The 18,219-nt window shown below is 32.7% G+C and overlaps 1 protein-coding gene across 1 annotated transcript; it reads right to left on the minus strand.

Moving 5' to 3' along the window:
- Positions 1-3,657: 3,657 nt before the first annotated feature.
- On the minus strand, positions 3,658-9,290 carry LOC111716582 (retroviral integration site protein Fli-1 homolog). The gene is made up of 4 exons (XM_023492064.1): positions 8,901-9,290; positions 6,477-6,575; positions 5,375-5,512; positions 3,658-4,942 (listed from the first exon to the last, which is right to left on the minus strand). The coding sequence occupies exons 1-4, from the start codon at positions 8,920-8,922 to the stop codon at positions 4,071-4,073; spliced, it is 1,131 nt and encodes a 376-aa protein (XP_023347832.1). The 5' UTR covers positions 8,923-9,290; the 3' UTR covers positions 3,658-4,070.
- Between the last annotated feature and the right edge of the window lie 8,929 nt (positions 9,291-18,219).

The raw sequence follows: 18,219 nt of genomic DNA on the forward strand, positions 1-18,219 counted from the left end.
GGGGGGATATTTATATCATACGATCAAGAAAATTTGGTTCCAACAGTTACTTTATATTTTATATACAGAGGAGAGTTTTGTCTAAAGGGACTGCGAGGAGAGTTGTGTTTAAAGGGACTGCGAGGAGAGTTGTGTTTAAAGGGACTGCGAGGAGAGTTGTGTTTAAAGGGACTGTAAGGAGAGTTGTGTTTAAAGGGATTGCGAGGAGAGTTATGTTTAAAGGGACTGCGAGGAGAGTTATGTTTAAAGGGACTGTGAGGAGAGTTTTGTTTAAAGGGACTGTGAGGAGAGTTTTGTTTAAAGGGACTGTGAGGAAAGTTGTGTTTAAAGGGACTGCGAGGAGAGTTGTGTTTAAGGGGACTGTGAGGAGAGTTTTGTTTAAAGGGACTGTGAGGAGAGTTGTGTTTAAAGGGACTGTGAGGAGAGTTGTGTTTAAAGGGACTGTGAGGAAAGTTGTGTTTAAAGGGACTTTGAGAAGAGTTGTGTTTAAAGAGAATGTAGCGAGTAGTTTTTAAGTCGCCTTTCTTCAAAGTGTTACACCAACTTTGTCTGGAACAAGAAAAATATGAAAAAAAATCTATTTCTTCCAAATTGCATTTTTACCTAATTACATTTTTACCTAATTACATTTTTACCTTATTACATTTCCACCTAATTACATTTCTACCTAATTACATTTTAATTTTAATTTATATTTTATCCAGAAAAAGCTTAAAAGGACTGTAAGTTTTATTCCAAGTTGCAAAGATGAGAATGCCCGATTCACAACGGTACCCTCGAAATCTTTATCTGATTAATAATGTGGAGGATATAGTTGTTTTTCTAGGTTTTAAATGTTAAATTTCGATCATTCCTATATGTTTTCCTGCTGTCGAAATGCGCAAGTCACTTTCTTTAGAATCAGTTTTCAAAATCATGAACATTTGATTCATATTTGATCAGACAAAGCTTTGAGGGTACCGTTGTGAATTATAAATAGATGATTAATACTTCAAATTACGGTTACAGACCCTTTAAAGTCCATTCATTGATGGAAATAAAAATTACCAACTTTAAAATCCATGAAAACAATGGTTTAGGTAAATGAAGGGTATCCTTGTTAATTGGTTTAAAATGGCTTCTCTTACAGAAGGAAGCAGGGAGGTTGCATACAATCAGAGAAAATAGAAGAAAATGTGGAGAAAAAGATTGAGGGGGAGGAGTCATAAATACTTCTAAAATTCAAAAAACAACTGGAAAGAAATAGAACATAAAACATTTGTTTTACCATTATGGTCTAGATTTGATCTTTTAACCTTTTATAATTTCTTTAAAGCAATGGCTATATGAATTTTAAGCAATAAAACATTTATTCCTGGATTTTATATTTTTAAAACAATCTTCTTATATCGACTTAAAGGGAGTGTTCAAGAAAATTTAATGGGGTATATAATATTTATAATATATATTATAGACTGAATCCGAATAAAATTTGGTTGAAAACGTTTAAATTCACTCAGTAAATAATTCAATTAAATTCCATATTCGGAACCGATCATTTAAATATTACTAAACACAAATTCTAAATTTTATATTGATCATTCGAATATACATGTTAACATCAGGCCCATAGCTTTATGAGATAAAAAAGAAGAAAATGAAAAAATGAAAAGAAGGGAAAAGGGGAGAAAATTGGCATAAAATTTAATTTTTGTCAACAATACTATGTGTACGGGATTATTTTTCTTCAAATTAAAAGAAACATTGAGTGCTTTCTAAAGTAAATTATTTGGGTATTTTTATTTCCATCCTTGTGAAATGATTTAAATGATTTTTTTTTAATTTGAGAAGCCTATCCTTTTCAAATTCAAACTATATTCAAAATATGGCCAGGTTTAGGAGAAGCTGTTTGTAAGCTCATCCTCAAGCTTGCAGGGGATTTTTTTTCAAATTTTACTTTCGAGAAAACTGAAGATTTTCATGCCTGAGCTTTTCTTGATCTTTATAGGCGCATTTACATCCTTTAATTTTCCTGTATTATTACTAAATATTGGTAATTCGGGTCGGGATTAAAAAATTTTGAGTAGTGCATTTATTTATAGTTTAACTCAAATTTCTACATCTTCTTCCTCCAGTTTTGTATTGCTTTGATGCAAATAGCTTTACAATAAAATATCTTTCTTAATGAATAATGTGTGATAAATTTTTAGTCTTCATTTATCAATTTTGGCCCTTGTTGAGTTTATCAGGTCAACCAACGCGCCCACTACTTATATAACTATGCTATTTCGGGATTTTGTGCCCCCCCCCCCTTTACGAATTCCTAGCGACGGGCCTGGTTAACATCATAATATTTTTATCTTTATGGGACGCGAGTGCAACGTTTAAGAATATTTATTCAAATTTCGAAGATTTTTATAGCGAAGACGATACTTTCAATCAATTAATCATGTATCCACGTACAACTCTTCACTTGAGTACGACTGATCGAGAATGCCGCGTCTCAATCAGATTTTTGTAAACTCCTTTAATTTACTGGAATTTGGGTATTTATTTCATCTTTTATCTTTTTTAATTTTCATTTATTGAATGACTGCCCCTCTCCTCTCTTCCCTTCCCATTTTATGAATTCAAAATGGCTGAAATCAAGTCAGTTTATATTGTTCCCTTAAATCCTGGTAAATATTTAAATCAATTTTATCACAAGTTAGAATCTAAACAACGACTCTCCCTTCTTCCTTAATATATTTCCCTCCTCCCTTACAATGAAGTTAGTGGGCGGAACAAGAAACTGTGTGGGAATACTGGGGGTGTGACCGTACAGTGGAAGGCGTGTCTGTTCAGAAATAGTTTTGGAGAAATGGAGAATGGAGTATTGAGGAGGAATGAAGTATTGAGGAGGAATGGGGTATTGAGTAGGAATGGAGTATTGAGGAGGAATGGGGTATTGAGTAGGAATGGAGTATTGAGGAGGAATGGGGGGTATTGAGTAGGAATGGAGTATTGAGGTGGAATGGAGTATTGAGGAGGAATGAAGTATTAAGGTGGAATGGAGTATAGAGTAGGAATGGAGTATTGAGGTGGAATGGGGTATTGAGTAGGAATGGATTATTGAGGTGGAATGGAGTATTGAGGAGGAATGAAGTATTAAGGTGGAATGGAGTATTGAGGAGGAATGGAGTAATGAGTTGGAATGGAGTATTGAGGAGGAATGGAGTAATGAGTTGGAATGGAGTATTGAGGAGGAATGAAGTATTGAGGAGGAATGGAGTATTGAGGAGGAATGGAGTATTGAGGAGGATCGAATGAAGTATTGAGGAGGAATGAAGTAATGAGTTGGAATGGAGTATTGAGGAGGAATGGAGTGTTAAGGATGAATGGAGTATTGAGGTGGAATGGAATATTGAGGAGGAATGAAGTATTAAGGTTGAATGGAGTATAGAGGAGGAATGGAGTATTAAGGTTGAATGGAGTATTGAGGAGGAATGAAGTATTAAGGTGGAATGGAGTATAGAGAAGGAACGGAGAATTAAGATGGAATGGAGTATTAAGCTCGAATGGAGTATTAAGGTGGAATGGAGCGGATTAAAGAGAATAAAATTAAGAATTATTTTCCGAATTCCTCCACCCAGCCAGAAAAAAAATTTTTAAATTAGTTTTCAAACATTTTCTTTTTTTTTCTTTTTTAAGAATTTAAAATGTTCAACTTAGTTTAAAGGTGTATTCATTCTCTTTGATGTTGGTATTATTACAATGGGTCAATTGTTACTTTAACAGAACATATTAAAGGAAATGTGAGCGTAATTTTAAATGAATTTCTTACACTGCGATTTAATGGTCTCACGCTCTTAAGCTTAAATTGTTGAGAATTTTGTCAATTACTTCTAAAAAACCAAAGCTAACAACAAGTGGTTTATAGTGCTAAAATTTACATGTAAAGTGCTATGTAGACTAAGGATTATAATTGTAGGATTGAAGACTGTAAACTAAGGATTAGAATTGTAGGATTGAAGACTGTAAACTAAGGATTAGAATTGTAGGATTGAAAGCTGTAAACTAAGGATTATAATTGTAGGATTGAAGACTGTAAACTATGGATTAGAATTGTAGGATTGAAGATATGAATAATGCTGTCGAATGTTCATTGATAATGTGCTGGGTATCCCTGGCATCAATCCCTCCTTGCTCCCTAGGCTCCAGGAGTCCTTGGAGCTAAGAGACGGTAGGTTGGAGAACAGATTGGAGCTCGAGAAGGAGCTGCTTACTGGAGAACTGGAGGGGGAGGAGTATTGAGGATTTTTGAAAACGAGATTCTGTTTATCAGTTGCGTAGTTTCCTGTGCCTGGAGGCATCAGCTCTTTCGGATGGTAGGAAGCACTTTCCTTGCTGTTGTAAAGATTCTGTAAAGTTTCTTTGTTCCCGTACAAGTTCTGCAGGGTTTCTTTGTTTGTGTACAAATTCTGTATAGACTCTTTATTGGAGTACAAGTTTGGTAGGGAGGGTTCTTTGTTTGAATGCAAGTTTGGTATTGAATCTTTCCCGCCATAAATGTTTGGTATGGATTCCTTGCAGACCTGACTAGAGTACAGATTGCTTAAGTTGTTCATAGATGTCATCATAGAGTTGGGTGGGACAGACCAGTAGGCAGAGGGAGGTGGGAAGGATGGAGCAGGGGATAGTAGTCCAGGAAGTTTGGAATAGTTATATGAGTTATGTGCTAACAAGCTGTTGAAATCCGACGCATATTTATAAGATGGGTCAGCGCATTGAATCTGACACGCTTGCATTAACGCATGAAAGTCAAACTTGTAAGCATAGCGCTTTCCATGGACCTTCGTCATTATGTTCTTATCATAATAATAGCGCAGTGCTCGGCTCATTTTGTCATAATTCATGTTTGGTTTGGATTTTCTCTCCCCCCATCTTCTCGCAACCTCGTCGGGGTCACTTAGTTTAAACTCTCCTAAAATTAATTTAATTAATAAAATATTAAAATTTTCATAATCATAAAAGAAACAAAATGAACATTTAGATATAGAATATCAAAATAGACGTTCAGATCCATCTAGATTATCTAAATGAATGTTTAAATCTTTATATGTAGAATATCAAAATGGATGTTTAAATCTTTTTATGTAGAATATCAAAATGGATGTTTAGATGTATCTAGAATATCTAAATAGATGTTAAGATGTATCTAGAATATCAAAATAGATGTTTAGATGTATCTAGAATATCTAAATAGATGCTTAGATGTATCTAGAATATCTAAATGGATATTTATGTATCTATAATATCAAAATGGATGTTTAGATGTATCTAGATTAGAATATCAAAATAAATATTTTGATCAATCTAAAATTCAAAATGGCGTTTCATGTCTGTAATTATGTACCTGTGGTCCCCTCCCAGCTGATAATGGCGGTATTTGATGAGTCAGCAAGAAGTTCTAGAAGAAACTGCCACAGCTGAATCTGGCCAGATCCCTGGGAGACCAAACCACGTGATGTGTGAGACAACATGGCGTACGGATCTATACGAAAAAAATTTAATCATAGTTGTTGGATTTTACATGTAGAAACTGATTATTCGCTACAAACTCTAAATTTCCAATCCCTGTATCTTTGCAACCTGATGGTCTAAATATTCTATATCTCAAACTGAGACTGTATGACGTAACATAAATTATAGTTTAAAATAACAAAGATCAACGATATGAGGTTGCAACAATAAAGGGATAAGTAAAATTATAATTAGCAAAAAAAGTATAGATTTTACAAACTGTACTATTTTTTATCCCTGGGTTAAAAGATTTAAAAGTTCCAAAGTGCTTAATTTTATTTTTAGTTTAAAAGGAGGCTTTGGCTAAATATTGATAGATTTTTACACCCCAGAGTATAAAGTGATAAATTCTTTGTAGAGTGTGAGAGGGGTATAGGGTTTATCCAACCTTGATGTACAGATTCTTTAACTGCTGAGTAGGGTGTATCCCACCTTGATGTGCAGATTCTTTAACTGCTGGGTAAGGGGTGAGAGGAGGAGGGTAGGGTGTATCCTACCTTGATGTACAGATTCTTTAACGCTGGGTAAGGGGTGAGAGGAGGAGGGTAGGGTGTATCCTACCTTGATGTGGGTAAGGGGTGAGAGAAGGAGGGTAGGGTGTATCCTACCTTGATGTGCAGATTCTTTAACTGCTGGGTAGGGTGTATCCTACCTTGATGTGCAGATTCTTTAACTGCTGGGTAGGGGGTGAGAGGAGGAGGGTAGGGTGTATCCTACCTTGATGTACAGATTCTTTAACTGCTGAGTAGGGTGTATCCTACCTTGATGTGCAGATTCTTTAACTGCTGCGTAGGGTGTATCCTACCTTGATGTGCAGATTCTTTAACTGCTGGGTAGGGGGTGAGAGGGGGAGGGTAGGGTGTATCCTACCATGATGTGCAGATTCTTTAACTGCTGGGTAGGGGGTGAGAGGAGGAGGGTAGGGTGTATCCTACCTTGATGTACAGATTCTTTAACTGCTGGGTAGGGGGTGAGAGGGGGAGGGTAGGGAGAGTTCCAAAAATTTCTTCGCGCCAAATCTTGTCCGTCGTCCCCTAGAAATATTCATTGTTAAAAATAACAATCTAATCTAATCTAAATTTATACAATGTCCTTGTTTTTTATTCCATTTTGGCTAAACAAAATTAGGAAATGTGAAGTTTAAAGTAATTCTATTTTTTCATCATCTTTATATTATAAGACCTATAAAACTATGGAATAGGAAAATGGCATTTCAGCAATTTGATTTATATTTAATGTTGTTGTTATAAACCAAATAGTTTGACCAGTAGCTTGAATCCACTACTTAAGACTATTTAAGTGAAATAAGTCTAATTCTAGTACACTGCCCATTGGCTGGGTTTAATATTAATGGGGGGGGGGGTGCACGGTGCAACCCCCTTTTTTGAAGGCAAAGGGGGTGCACAGGCAGCGAAGCTGTCGGCTTATTTTGCTTTTTATTTATTTAATTGAGAAGATTTAACAACTGGAGTCATTCATTAATGTTGATATGGCTGTCAAGGAATTTTTAAAAAAATCTCCTGGATTTGAAAAACTTGTCAAAAGGAAAATATTCTGAACGTTAATAATCTCTGTAAAGACAAGGGAAATAAACTTTATTTGGGAAAGATATTTGTCTCTTTTTTATCAATTTTAACTGCTTCCTTGTATAATTCCTGCCTCAGAACATAAAAATCTTGAAGTTAAACTATTTTATTAAAAAAAAGTTTTAACATACATCTAAAATTGAAAGAAAGTCAACGTTGATGTTTTTAATCTTTTTTCCTTTCGCTAAATAATTAATCTTCATCATTGATGTTTTTTTATATAATTTTTGAATTAATATATTTTGTTTAAAATGTATTAAAAAATGTCAGTAAATGTGTCAACAAATGCCAGTTTTTCTTTTATAATTGTGTCAATAATAAAATTTCCTGGCGCTTTTTTTCCCAAATGTGCACCCCTTTTCCAAAATCCTAGTTATGGGCCTGATTATCCCATTTAGTCTCATGAATTACTGTATTCATATTTCAAGGTAAACTAGAAAAGTATAGTTCAACTATAGATCTGCATAGTTGAACAACTTCTCTACTGCCAATAAGGTAAACTAGAGAAGTGGTTCAATAAAACGTACGCAGTTGAACCGCTTCCTGGTATTTATAAATTCCTACCTCGTCCTCAGGACATGAAAATCTTTTTTATTACCATACATCTAAAATTGTAAGAAATTTTGCGTTGATTTTAAAATTTTTTCCTTTGGCTAAATAACTTTTTTATAAATTTTAAAATAACATGTTTTGTATAAGATGTCAGTTTGTAAAATATATGTGCCAACAAATGTCAGTTTTTATTTTATAATTGTGTCAAAAATAAAATTTCCCGAAGCTTTTTTCCCAAATGTGCACCCTCTTTCCAAAATCCTAGTTACGGGTCTGATTGTGCCATTTAGTCTCATAAATTGCTATATTCGTATTCCACAGCTTTATGAGTCTCACTGTAGAATCCGGAAATATTTTAGTTGCTTAAGTTAAGTAGAAATTTTGAATGTTTTAATAAGAAATTTGCGAGGATCGAATAATTAAACCATAACCCTAGTTGAAATACACGCTTTTTTTAGATTATATCAATCTTTATTCTATCTTCATATATATTCGGCTTGTCTGCTTGCGTGTATTAATGTCAAAACCACTAAAACCTATTTTTTTGTGGCAACCCACATTTACCGGAAAAGTTAAATGGTTGGTCCTAATTGAAATATTTTGTCTGGAAAAAATGTCGACATGTACAATCTGCGAAAATGTAAAATTTAAAGGTTTACTTTTAGATTTAATAATTAATTTAATTTGAAGAAATAAATCCATTGAAAGTAGTCCCACTTTCTAGAACTATTAAATTATAATTTAATTGCATAATAGAATTAAACCGCGCTAAATTCATTATCACACTTTGGTTTTATAATACATTTCACATTTTTTTAATTAGAAAGGCTTAACAAATTTTAAAGAATATCTATCTTTTTTAACGATAATAGTTTGAGTACGCAGCGTTGCCCAAAGAACTCATTACTCATTTTAGCTATTTTTCTCTTCTTAGAATCTTTACTTTACTATTCTATATATTAAAAAAACTGTGCATCAAAAAATAATTTCTTTGTAAATCCACCAATTAAAAACAGAAAATCTGGGAAAATGTTTAGTTTTTTAATGTACGAAGATAACATTTAAGAATAAATTTACTATAAAAGCGCCATGAAAGTCTAATATTGCTATAATCTCACAATGGGTTTAAAAATAACAACAATCTTTAAATGTTCAGTAAAATATATAATGACCAAGTTTTATAGAAAATGGTGTGTCATTTATTGGGCGTTTTTATCTTACCGTTATATAACATTTTATTCATCTTTTATCTGGATCTTGCTCTGCAACTTCTTGTGAATTTTGGGTGCTCGATCAATTAAGCATATTGTTCAGCAGGACTTTGCGATTCTTAGTTTTAATCTTGATCTGCTATTTTATCGCAAGATTGTTTTACTCTGTGCTTTTTTAAGGTGTTTTTGATTGATTTTGGGCTACAGGTTGAGCTAATAAGGTTAACCCTTTAATATATCCAATGTATCCTGTGTATATCCTGTGTATATCCTATATTCGTATATCGGAAGCAAACCAAATTTCCAGACGGAAGGAACTGGAGCGGGCGGAAGGAGGTAGTGGCGGGAACTATGAAGTTTCAGCTTCCTTCCTTCTTCCTGCCAGTTCCGGTCCTCCTTCCGCCTCTCGACTCCTCCCCCTCGCCTCCTCCACCCCTTCTCCAGCCAAGGGCCCGCCCATCATACATCAATCATCAAGCTGTCTTAACTCATTCAGGCATTTATTGTTTAAAATCATCAAATTAGTTAAAAATCCGCCGTTTTATTAAAGAACACCCCGCGAAAATTTAACATTTTGGTGGATTTCCTATTCCAGGCCCAGCAGAGCGGATATCCGTATACGTGTTGAGGTCGGAGAAGATAGGAACCGTTTAACCAATCAGAGATCAGGGATTCCGGAGGCCAGAAGATCTAACCAATCACAGAGCTCCGTAGCATCTCTTAACATTGCCAAGATAAAAATCCTTTTCTACAAATCCATTTATTCATCCATTTCTATATCCTCTCAGCGCCCTTCTTATCATCTTATCACACAGCCTTTCAAATCTAGCTTCTTATCAAGATTTCTTTTCAAGAAATGAAACGAAAATATTGTAGATTTTATCATTTTTTACTTTCCTTGAATGGAATAGAGGTTAAGCTTAAAGTTTATGTCGTAAATAAACCTTTATTATAGAATTTCTAAACTTTCCTCATAAATTTTAGCTTGAGTATTAGGTTGGCATTGAAATAGAAATATTCCTACAGAAAATTTTATAAAGAAATCTGCATAGGGATGGGGTAAATTAATCAAATTAATTTGAATCGACGTATGTTATAAACTTCGTCGATTCAACCAGTTTTAAAATCATGAAGTTGTTCGGACATTATAAATTTTCTCCCTTTAAAAGATAAAGAAATTAAGTCTTTGCCAAAAACTCTGATTTTCTAATCCTTTATCTAAATATCCTTGGCAAACAAATATATATTTTATATTATCAACTCTGTTAAATAAAATAATCCAAGTTTGAAATAACAAACGTTTACACCATCAAGTTGCAAAGATATAATGATTAAAAAATTTTAGTAATTTTCAAAGACTTGAATTTTAAATATTTGTCTTGAATTTAAACTTGAGAAAAGCGTTTGACTAAATAACTTTGAAAAACAAAAATATTGAAGAATTTGGAATATTTTAAATTGTTTAACATTTCTTAAAGATTTGTTTAGTTGTTTCAGTCGTTTGGGCTAAATTTGATCCCTTTAAACAAGAACAATTGTGGATTCACTGTGATATCGTTTTTTCTTTCTATATCAGCTAAACTTGGTTCCACGTGATCTTGCCAGGCTACATTTGTTGCAACAAAGTAACTGATCGCTTATTTTTAAATCCCTGTAGCCTCGAAACCTTATCTTTAAATCCCTGTAGCCTCGAAACCTTATCTTTAAATCCATGTAGCCTCGAAACCTTATGACGTAAACCTTCTAAATTCAAAGCAGTAAGAGTACAAAATGTTATCATTGCACAATAGAAAGACAAATTAGGAGCTAACAGTTTCTGGGTATATTCTGGGAATATAAAGAAACGGACAGTGTAAATTGCGGATAGTCGTCTCTGAAGTCTCATCCTTTGTTTGTAACCCTGTATATATATATATATATAAATCTATAATATGTATATGTATCTGTATATCTATATATGTATATATGTATATACCGATATACTGACTACTCCTACTCCTACTCCTACTCCTACTTCTACTTCTACTCCTACTCCTACTCCTAATCCTACCACTACTCCTACTCCTACTTCTACTCCTACTCCTACTCCTACTCCTACTCCTTTGTATGAATATGTATTATGTAATTCGACCAAATCCAATGTAAACTTTTATGTATCCATTTTATCTATTTATCTATCTATCTATCTATTTATCTATCAGATATATAAAGTCTCCTAAATCCATATAAAGTCCAACTTGATGATTATCTATTTAATATAAACGCTGGAGGGATTTAAGGATGGAGAGATCACAAGAATTCATGAATAGATAAATAGATGAATAGATGAATAGATGAATAGATGAATAGATAAATGAATCAATGAATAAATCAACGAAAGAATGAATGAGTGAAAATATGAATGAAATGATCAATGAACTGATAAATGAATTGCTGCTAGAGAAGGATGGATATGAACAGAATGAATAAGGAAAATAAAAAAAGAAATGGCTAAATCTAGGATTAGGGATGAACTAGGAAATAAAAGGATCAATTATGAAATAACCAGTTAGATAAATGAATAAAATAAAGGAATAATAATTCCTGAATCATTGATCATTGACCAAGGATGAATAGGGAAAATTAAAGGAAGGATGAATGAATGAAAGGATTAAGGGATGAATAAATAAAGAATAACTGAATTAATAAGGCATATTAAAAAAGGATGAATAGTAGAATGAATGCATGAATCATTTCGTATAAGGATGAATAGGGAAAATTAAAGGAAGGATGAATGAATGAAAGGATTAAGGGATGAATAAATAAAGAATAACTGAATTAATAAGGCATATTAAAAAAGGATGAATAGTAGAATGAATGCATGAATCATTTCGTATAAGGATGAATAGGGAAAATTAAAGAACGGATGAATTTATGAAAGGATTAAAGGGAAGGATGAATAAAGAATAAATGAATGAATGAGAAATATTAAATAAAAGAATTAATAATAGGATGAATGCATGAATCATTGCCTTTAAAGATGAATAGGGAAAATTTAAGAACAAATGAAAGGATGAATTAATGAAAGGATGAATAAAAGGAAGGATGAAAGGATGAATGAATGAATGAATAAAAGGATGAATAAATGAATGAATGAATTGACTGCGGTTCTATTTTGTCAGTTTTATTGAGTAAATGTCCTAAATAAAATTATTATTCTTGGATTCAATTCTTTCTTCATTTCTTCAATATTCTTCAATATTCTTCAATATTTTTCTTGACGAATTCGATTCTTCAACTTCCGATCATTGAATATTGAACCACAGTGATTTAAAGAGGTTACATTTATTTTTAAATCATAGTAATCCATCTTACTCCTACTCCTACTCCTACTGCATAGTGATCCATCTTACTTCTACTCCAACTCCTACTGCAAAGTGATCCATCTTACTCCTACTCCTACTCCTACTGCACAGTGATCCATCTTACTCCTACTCCTACTCATACTGCACAGTGATCCATATTACTCCTACTCCTACTCCTACTGCACAGTGATCCATCTTACTCCTACTTCTACTCATACTGCACAGTGATCCATATTACTCCTACTCCTACTCCTACTGCAAAGTGATCCATCTTACTCCTAATCCTACTGCACAGGGATTTATATTTCATAGTTTATTTATCTCTATTTAAACTTAATTTTTAGTATTTCTCTTGTCTAATTGTACGGTTTTGAAAAACTTGTTAAATTTTAAATAATTAAAAATGTAGTTTTATTTTCTCACATAACCTATAAACGGTATATATATAAGTCATAAAACTTAATAAGGTCTAAACTATTTAAACCGGTAATCCCTTCATAAATCACTAATTCGTAGCTTATGTAATCCGATGGATTAAGTTAAAGTTCTTTCTGGATATATCTAGAGAGTTCCTCCCTGCACCCACTCCAACAAAAGATCGCAAAAAGCTGTTTTTCATGAATTGCAACAAAGTGACCGCTACGAATACTGAAATAAGGTTATAATAATAAGCGCTATTCGAATTCGACTTCGTTGCTAAAGTAAAAACTTGTGTGTTTTAGTGTTTAATGTACATGTGTACGTTTGTTGTGTATTGTGTATATAGTGTACGTTTGTTGTGTATTGTGTATATAGTGTACGTGTGTTGTGTATTGTGTATATAGTGTACGTGTATTGTGTATTGTGTATATAGTGTACGTGTATTGTGTATTGTGTATATAGTGTACGTGTATTGTGTATTGTGTATATAGTGTACGTGTATTGTGTATTGTGTATATAGTGTACGTGTGTTGTGTATTGTGTATATAGTTGTACGTGTGTTGTGTATATAGTGTATCCCTGGAAAGAAAAAATCTGAATAATAAGAGTATTTATATTCTAAAAGCTTAGAAACAAAGTTTAACCATTGAGTGGCTTTATTTCGGTTTAATGTGCGCTTTTAGTACTTTATTAGATGTGTTTGTGACTGTTAGAAGTTTGTGTGTGTTTACAAGCTGGTAATACAAAAAAGCATAGAAATAAAGAAATTTAGTTTTGTGACAAACATTTCTTTAAAAGTTCCAAAGGTTTAAACTTATAAGCTTAAATTTAAATACTGTCTAATTTAAAATTTTCTTTTAAATTATTTAATATAAACTTTAGTTCAATCATATTTTCCGTATTAGAAAGAAAAAATTAAAATTTTTACTTATGGCTTTATTTTAACTCTGTCATCATGATAATAATAATAATAATAATATTTAAATAAAGGAGGTATTACAATTTTCTCCTTTTTAAATCTAGCTGTGACTAAAAATCCGCCAAAGTTGTTTTCTCAAAATAAATCCTGAATGATATTATTTAAAAAGTTGAATGGAAAGTTGAAGAGCGGTGTCAAAGGGTAAGAACAAGGGGGGGGGGTTCAAGGGGGGGGGGGAGAGATGAGGGGTTGGTGATATTTTCATTAGATATTGTAGACAGCTTGTTCAATATATTATATTATATATATATATATACACTAGATGGATAGATAGAAAGATGACATTGTAACCTGTACATAGTGATGGCTATCGTTTTCATGAATTTAGTTTTTTGAACGTTACAAGTGTTTGACAAAAATGTCAGTTATTAAGTAAATTGCAAAATTTGAGACGTTTGCTTCAATTACATCATGCGAATTTTCTCTCTGAGCAAAGATATTTGTAACGATCTAGCCCGTCTCTCCAAGCCTAAACTTTATAGCTAAACTGCCTCAAACTCTTTAACTATCAGTCAATCCCGACTGCTGTATGGCTAAACGCCTCAAACTATAACTATCAGTCAATCCCGACTGATGTATAGCTACATGCCTCAAACTCTAAGAATCAGACTACCCAGTCTGATTCCGTCTATACTGAACAACAGATTGTATTCAACTAATTTATTAATAGACATGGTTAGAGATGGCCGGTCAGACCGGCTTGATTACAAAACTAGGTTACGGTTAAAACACAGAAATAATAATATAGAAATAGATAGATAGGTAGGAATACATCTGCTTCAAGGTTTGTTACATATTGAACAAAAACGATTTTTCGAAAAGAAAAAAAAAGATTCTCTAATCGTTTTGAAAAATCGTGTTGGTCAGAATAAAAATTTTACATAGTGTAATAAAAGTAAATTTGTCTAGGATGTAATTTTATAATGTAATTTAATCTTAGATTCTTGTGCAGCCTGTAAAAAGTCGAAGAAGTAATAGATAATTAAGACAGAATATTGTCATATCCAAGGAATATAACATGACACTCATATATGAACCAATTATAGAAATATAATGGAGGTAATATCTATTTTGCTATCTATCTCATTATCCAATTAGAGTTATGAATCCTTCAATCGGCGCTCTAACAGTAAATGGAAATATTTACATCTACTGAAACTATAGTGATGGATCTCTTATAAAATAAAGTGTACTGCACTTTCTGGGAGAACTGTAAACACAGGCAGGCAAAGCTTTGTTTACATTCCTCCATAAAAAAACTACAGTCAACATTATTTCATTGCAATTATTTTTATATTCAAAGAGAGACTAAGATTTGAAAAATTACGATGATTATCTTTCTTTGGCTTAAATACAAAAAAAAAATTTTGTTTTACTTTTACATACATATTGAAAGGATTTGAGTTTTTGCCACAAGCTCAAATTTTTTAAGCCCTATATCTTTGCAACCTGATGGTGTAATCCGATGATACTTCAAACTTAGATTATTTAACCTAACAGAATTCATAGATTAAAATAATAAAGGTCTACTAAATCTGGTTGCTAAGATATAGGCAGGAACACTTAGAGTTTGTGGCAAAAACTCATTTTCTTTACAGACTTTCCCCCGTATTTCCCTAGTTAATTAACTGGTCATATAACTACTATATAGATTATATATAAGTTTATAATATGTATTATTCCTTTATATGCCTTCCTCCAAACCATACTCCTACTCCTACTGCACAGTGATCCATCTTACTCCTACTCCTACTCCTACTGCACAGTGATCCATCTTACTCCTACTCCTACTACTCCTGCACCAAATCCCTGTAGCCTCGAAACCTTATCTTTAAATCCCTGTAGCCTCGAAACCTTATCTTTAAATCCCTGTAGCCTCGAAACCTTATCTTTAAATCCATGTAGCCTCGAAACCTTATGACGTAATTACTTTTCCGAGAAAACCTAGTGTCGAGAAACCAGAAGTAGAACTACGAACAGGGGTTGGTTTGTTTACATGTAATAATATATGTAATATGATGTAATAAGACAGCGCTCTTTATTAATTCAAATTAAAGTAAATTTCATTTAAATTGAAATCTAACATTGTTTCAATAATAACTCTTATTATTTAAGAGATGTTGAGAAGAATGTCATCAAATAAATTTGCTTTTCACATAGTTTATTGGTATTTCAAGACTAGAGAGCACAGAGTCGTACAAGTGACTATATTACCTAATTTAACCAGAATGTATAGAAATGAAATAAATAAGAAATAAAAAAGAGCTCAGGTAAAAAAAATGGAGGAGAGACCAAAAAATGAGTTGAGATCAGAACTCTTGTGTGGATATTGTTAATTTAAACGTATAATCACGATATCTAATGTGGGCACTTTTAATTTTGATGATCAATAATAAAATTATCTCTGCAGGGAATGACCATCACGGGAAATCGATGAAAAATTAAATTAATCCGTTTGAAGTCTACATAAGATGGAGATTAATACTTGATCCTGGGATTCAAAATTTCTGACTTCTGTTCTATTTAAATATACAATCATAACTTATAATTAGACCGATTGGGCTGAATTTTTTTGTGGACACTCATGGGTCAAAGGCTATAAAAAAATTTGATTTTTTTCTCAATTTTTTTCAATTTTTTTTCACGGGCAACGCCGGGCCCTTCAGCTTATGATTAATAAAACAATAATAACAAAACAGCCCTAGTCCTGCTAATTCCAAAATTTGGTCTGCCTTTAATGTGCATTTAAAATTTTAAAATTACCAGAGATATACATATATGTAAACTCGTCTGATTAACTGTTAACTTATTCCGGGTCTTTCTGTATCATCATTCTGCAACTATATATAGAAGTAAAACAGGGGTTGATTTTTTCTTTTGTGAAAACTAAAACCTGCAAGCGAAATGAGGGTGCAAAGCCATAACTGTTTCACTGCCATGCAGATAAATGATCTTTTATCTTTTGTTGTGATGTAGTGGTGGGTTTGTAGTTCAGAGTTGTGATGTAGTGGTGGGTTTGTAGTTCAGAGTTGTGATGTAGTGGTGGGTTTGTAGTTCAGAGTTGTGATGTAGTGGTGGGTTTGTAGTTTAGAGTTGTGATGTAGTGGTGGGTTTGTAGTTCAGAGTTGTGATGAAGTGGTGGGGATGTAGTTCAGAGTTGTGATGTAGTGGTGGGTTTGTAGTTCAGAGTTGTGATGTAGTGGTGGGTTTGTAGTTCAGAGTTGTGATNAGGTCTGTACGGTGTAAAATTGCTAAGTAAGAGCGCAAAATCGATCTTTAATGGTTTCAAAGATATAGAGATTAGAAAGTTTAAGTTTGTTTCAATTAAGTGTTCAGTTCCTTCGAAAAATGTTTTAAATATTATATATTCATATAAATGCATGAAAGTATGCGAAGCTAAATATATAGATCTTGTATCTTAATAAAATCCTTGCTCAGCAATCTAGCTTGATCCTTCTTGGCCCGTATAAGCCTTAAGCTGTGTTATTCAAGTCTTCATCCACATTGTTATGGCTTCTTTTATAACCATCGTGGTATACTATACTCATTTCAGGATCTACACCTTAGATAATATATTTATTCGATTTTTTAAAATCATTTTTATGGATTCAGCTCTCCCCTCCTCTCCCCTCCTCTCCCCCGTCAGAGGCTATTGTGGCCCCCGCACGTGTTTGTTAACTAACTTCGGATTGAAATTTTGATAGTGTATAGTATAGTTCATAGTCATAATCAGATGTTTAGGACTATACAGATTATTGAGGTATGTCACACTATCCATAAATAGATAGATAAACAGAAATATAGAAGACTAGATAGATAGATAGATAGATAAATAGATATATGAATATCTAGATAGATTGAAAGAAAGAAAGATAGATAGACAGACATATAAATAGATGAACAAACAAACAGATTTATAGATATAAATATGCGATTTAAATATTTAAAAACACTGTAAACATTATTTCATGTTGCCATCCATATCTTTTATCTTTTATTTATCATGTTAATATCTGGAAATTTTTCTGAAGCTGTTTCTGCAGGATAACTCGTACACATGTACAATGTACATAAACATAGATAGAACATGAGGATTAAAGACAGTTTTTGAGAAATGTACATAAAAATAGATGGAAATTAATTATAAACAGTTTATGAACAGTGTACATACAAATAGATAGAAATTGACTATAAACAGTTTATGCACAGTGTACATAAAAATAGATAGAACATGATTCAAACAGTTTATGTACAATATACATAAACATAGATAGAACATGATTATAAACAGTTTGTGTACATACAGTGATAACCAGAAAACTCTGAAATAGGAAGGCGAATTTTAGAATCAAGGTACAATTTTAAAAAATCCAATGCGCATGAAATCCAGCAATTGTGCAGTGTAAACAGACCCATTTCACTAAATTAGTAATTTAATAAGTGTCTAGTAAAACTATTTGTTTTGTAACGACATCAAAACTTAAGTATTACCATAACGGTGTCTTCCTGTCTTCATGTTTTCTGGTTATCACTGTATGTATAGATTGAACATGATATTGGTATGGAACAAAGAGAAACTAAGATCT

Source organism: Eurytemora carolleeae, unplaced genomic scaffold, assembly GCF_000591075.1.
Source record: "Eurytemora carolleeae unplaced genomic scaffold, Eaff_2.0 scaffold2120, whole genome shotgun sequence".
Taxonomy (NCBI): domain Eukaryota; kingdom Metazoa; phylum Arthropoda; class Copepoda; order Calanoida; family Temoridae; genus Eurytemora; species Eurytemora carolleeae.

What these genes read in the sequence shown, in the direction of transcription:
- LOC111716582 (XM_023492064.1), bottom strand. Translation starts at nt 8,922, where the DNA reads ATGAATAAAATGTTATATAACG. An exon ending in TAAAGAATCTGTACATCAAG is followed by an intron (nt 5,513 to 6,476) that starts GTAGGATACACC and finishes TTTTTCGTATAG; the next exon opens with ATCCGTACGCCATGTTGTCT. An exon ending in CAGCTGGGAGGGGACCACAG is followed by an intron (nt 4,943 to 5,374) that starts GTACATAATTAC and finishes AATTAATTTTAG; the next exon opens with GAGAGTTTAAACTAAGTGAC.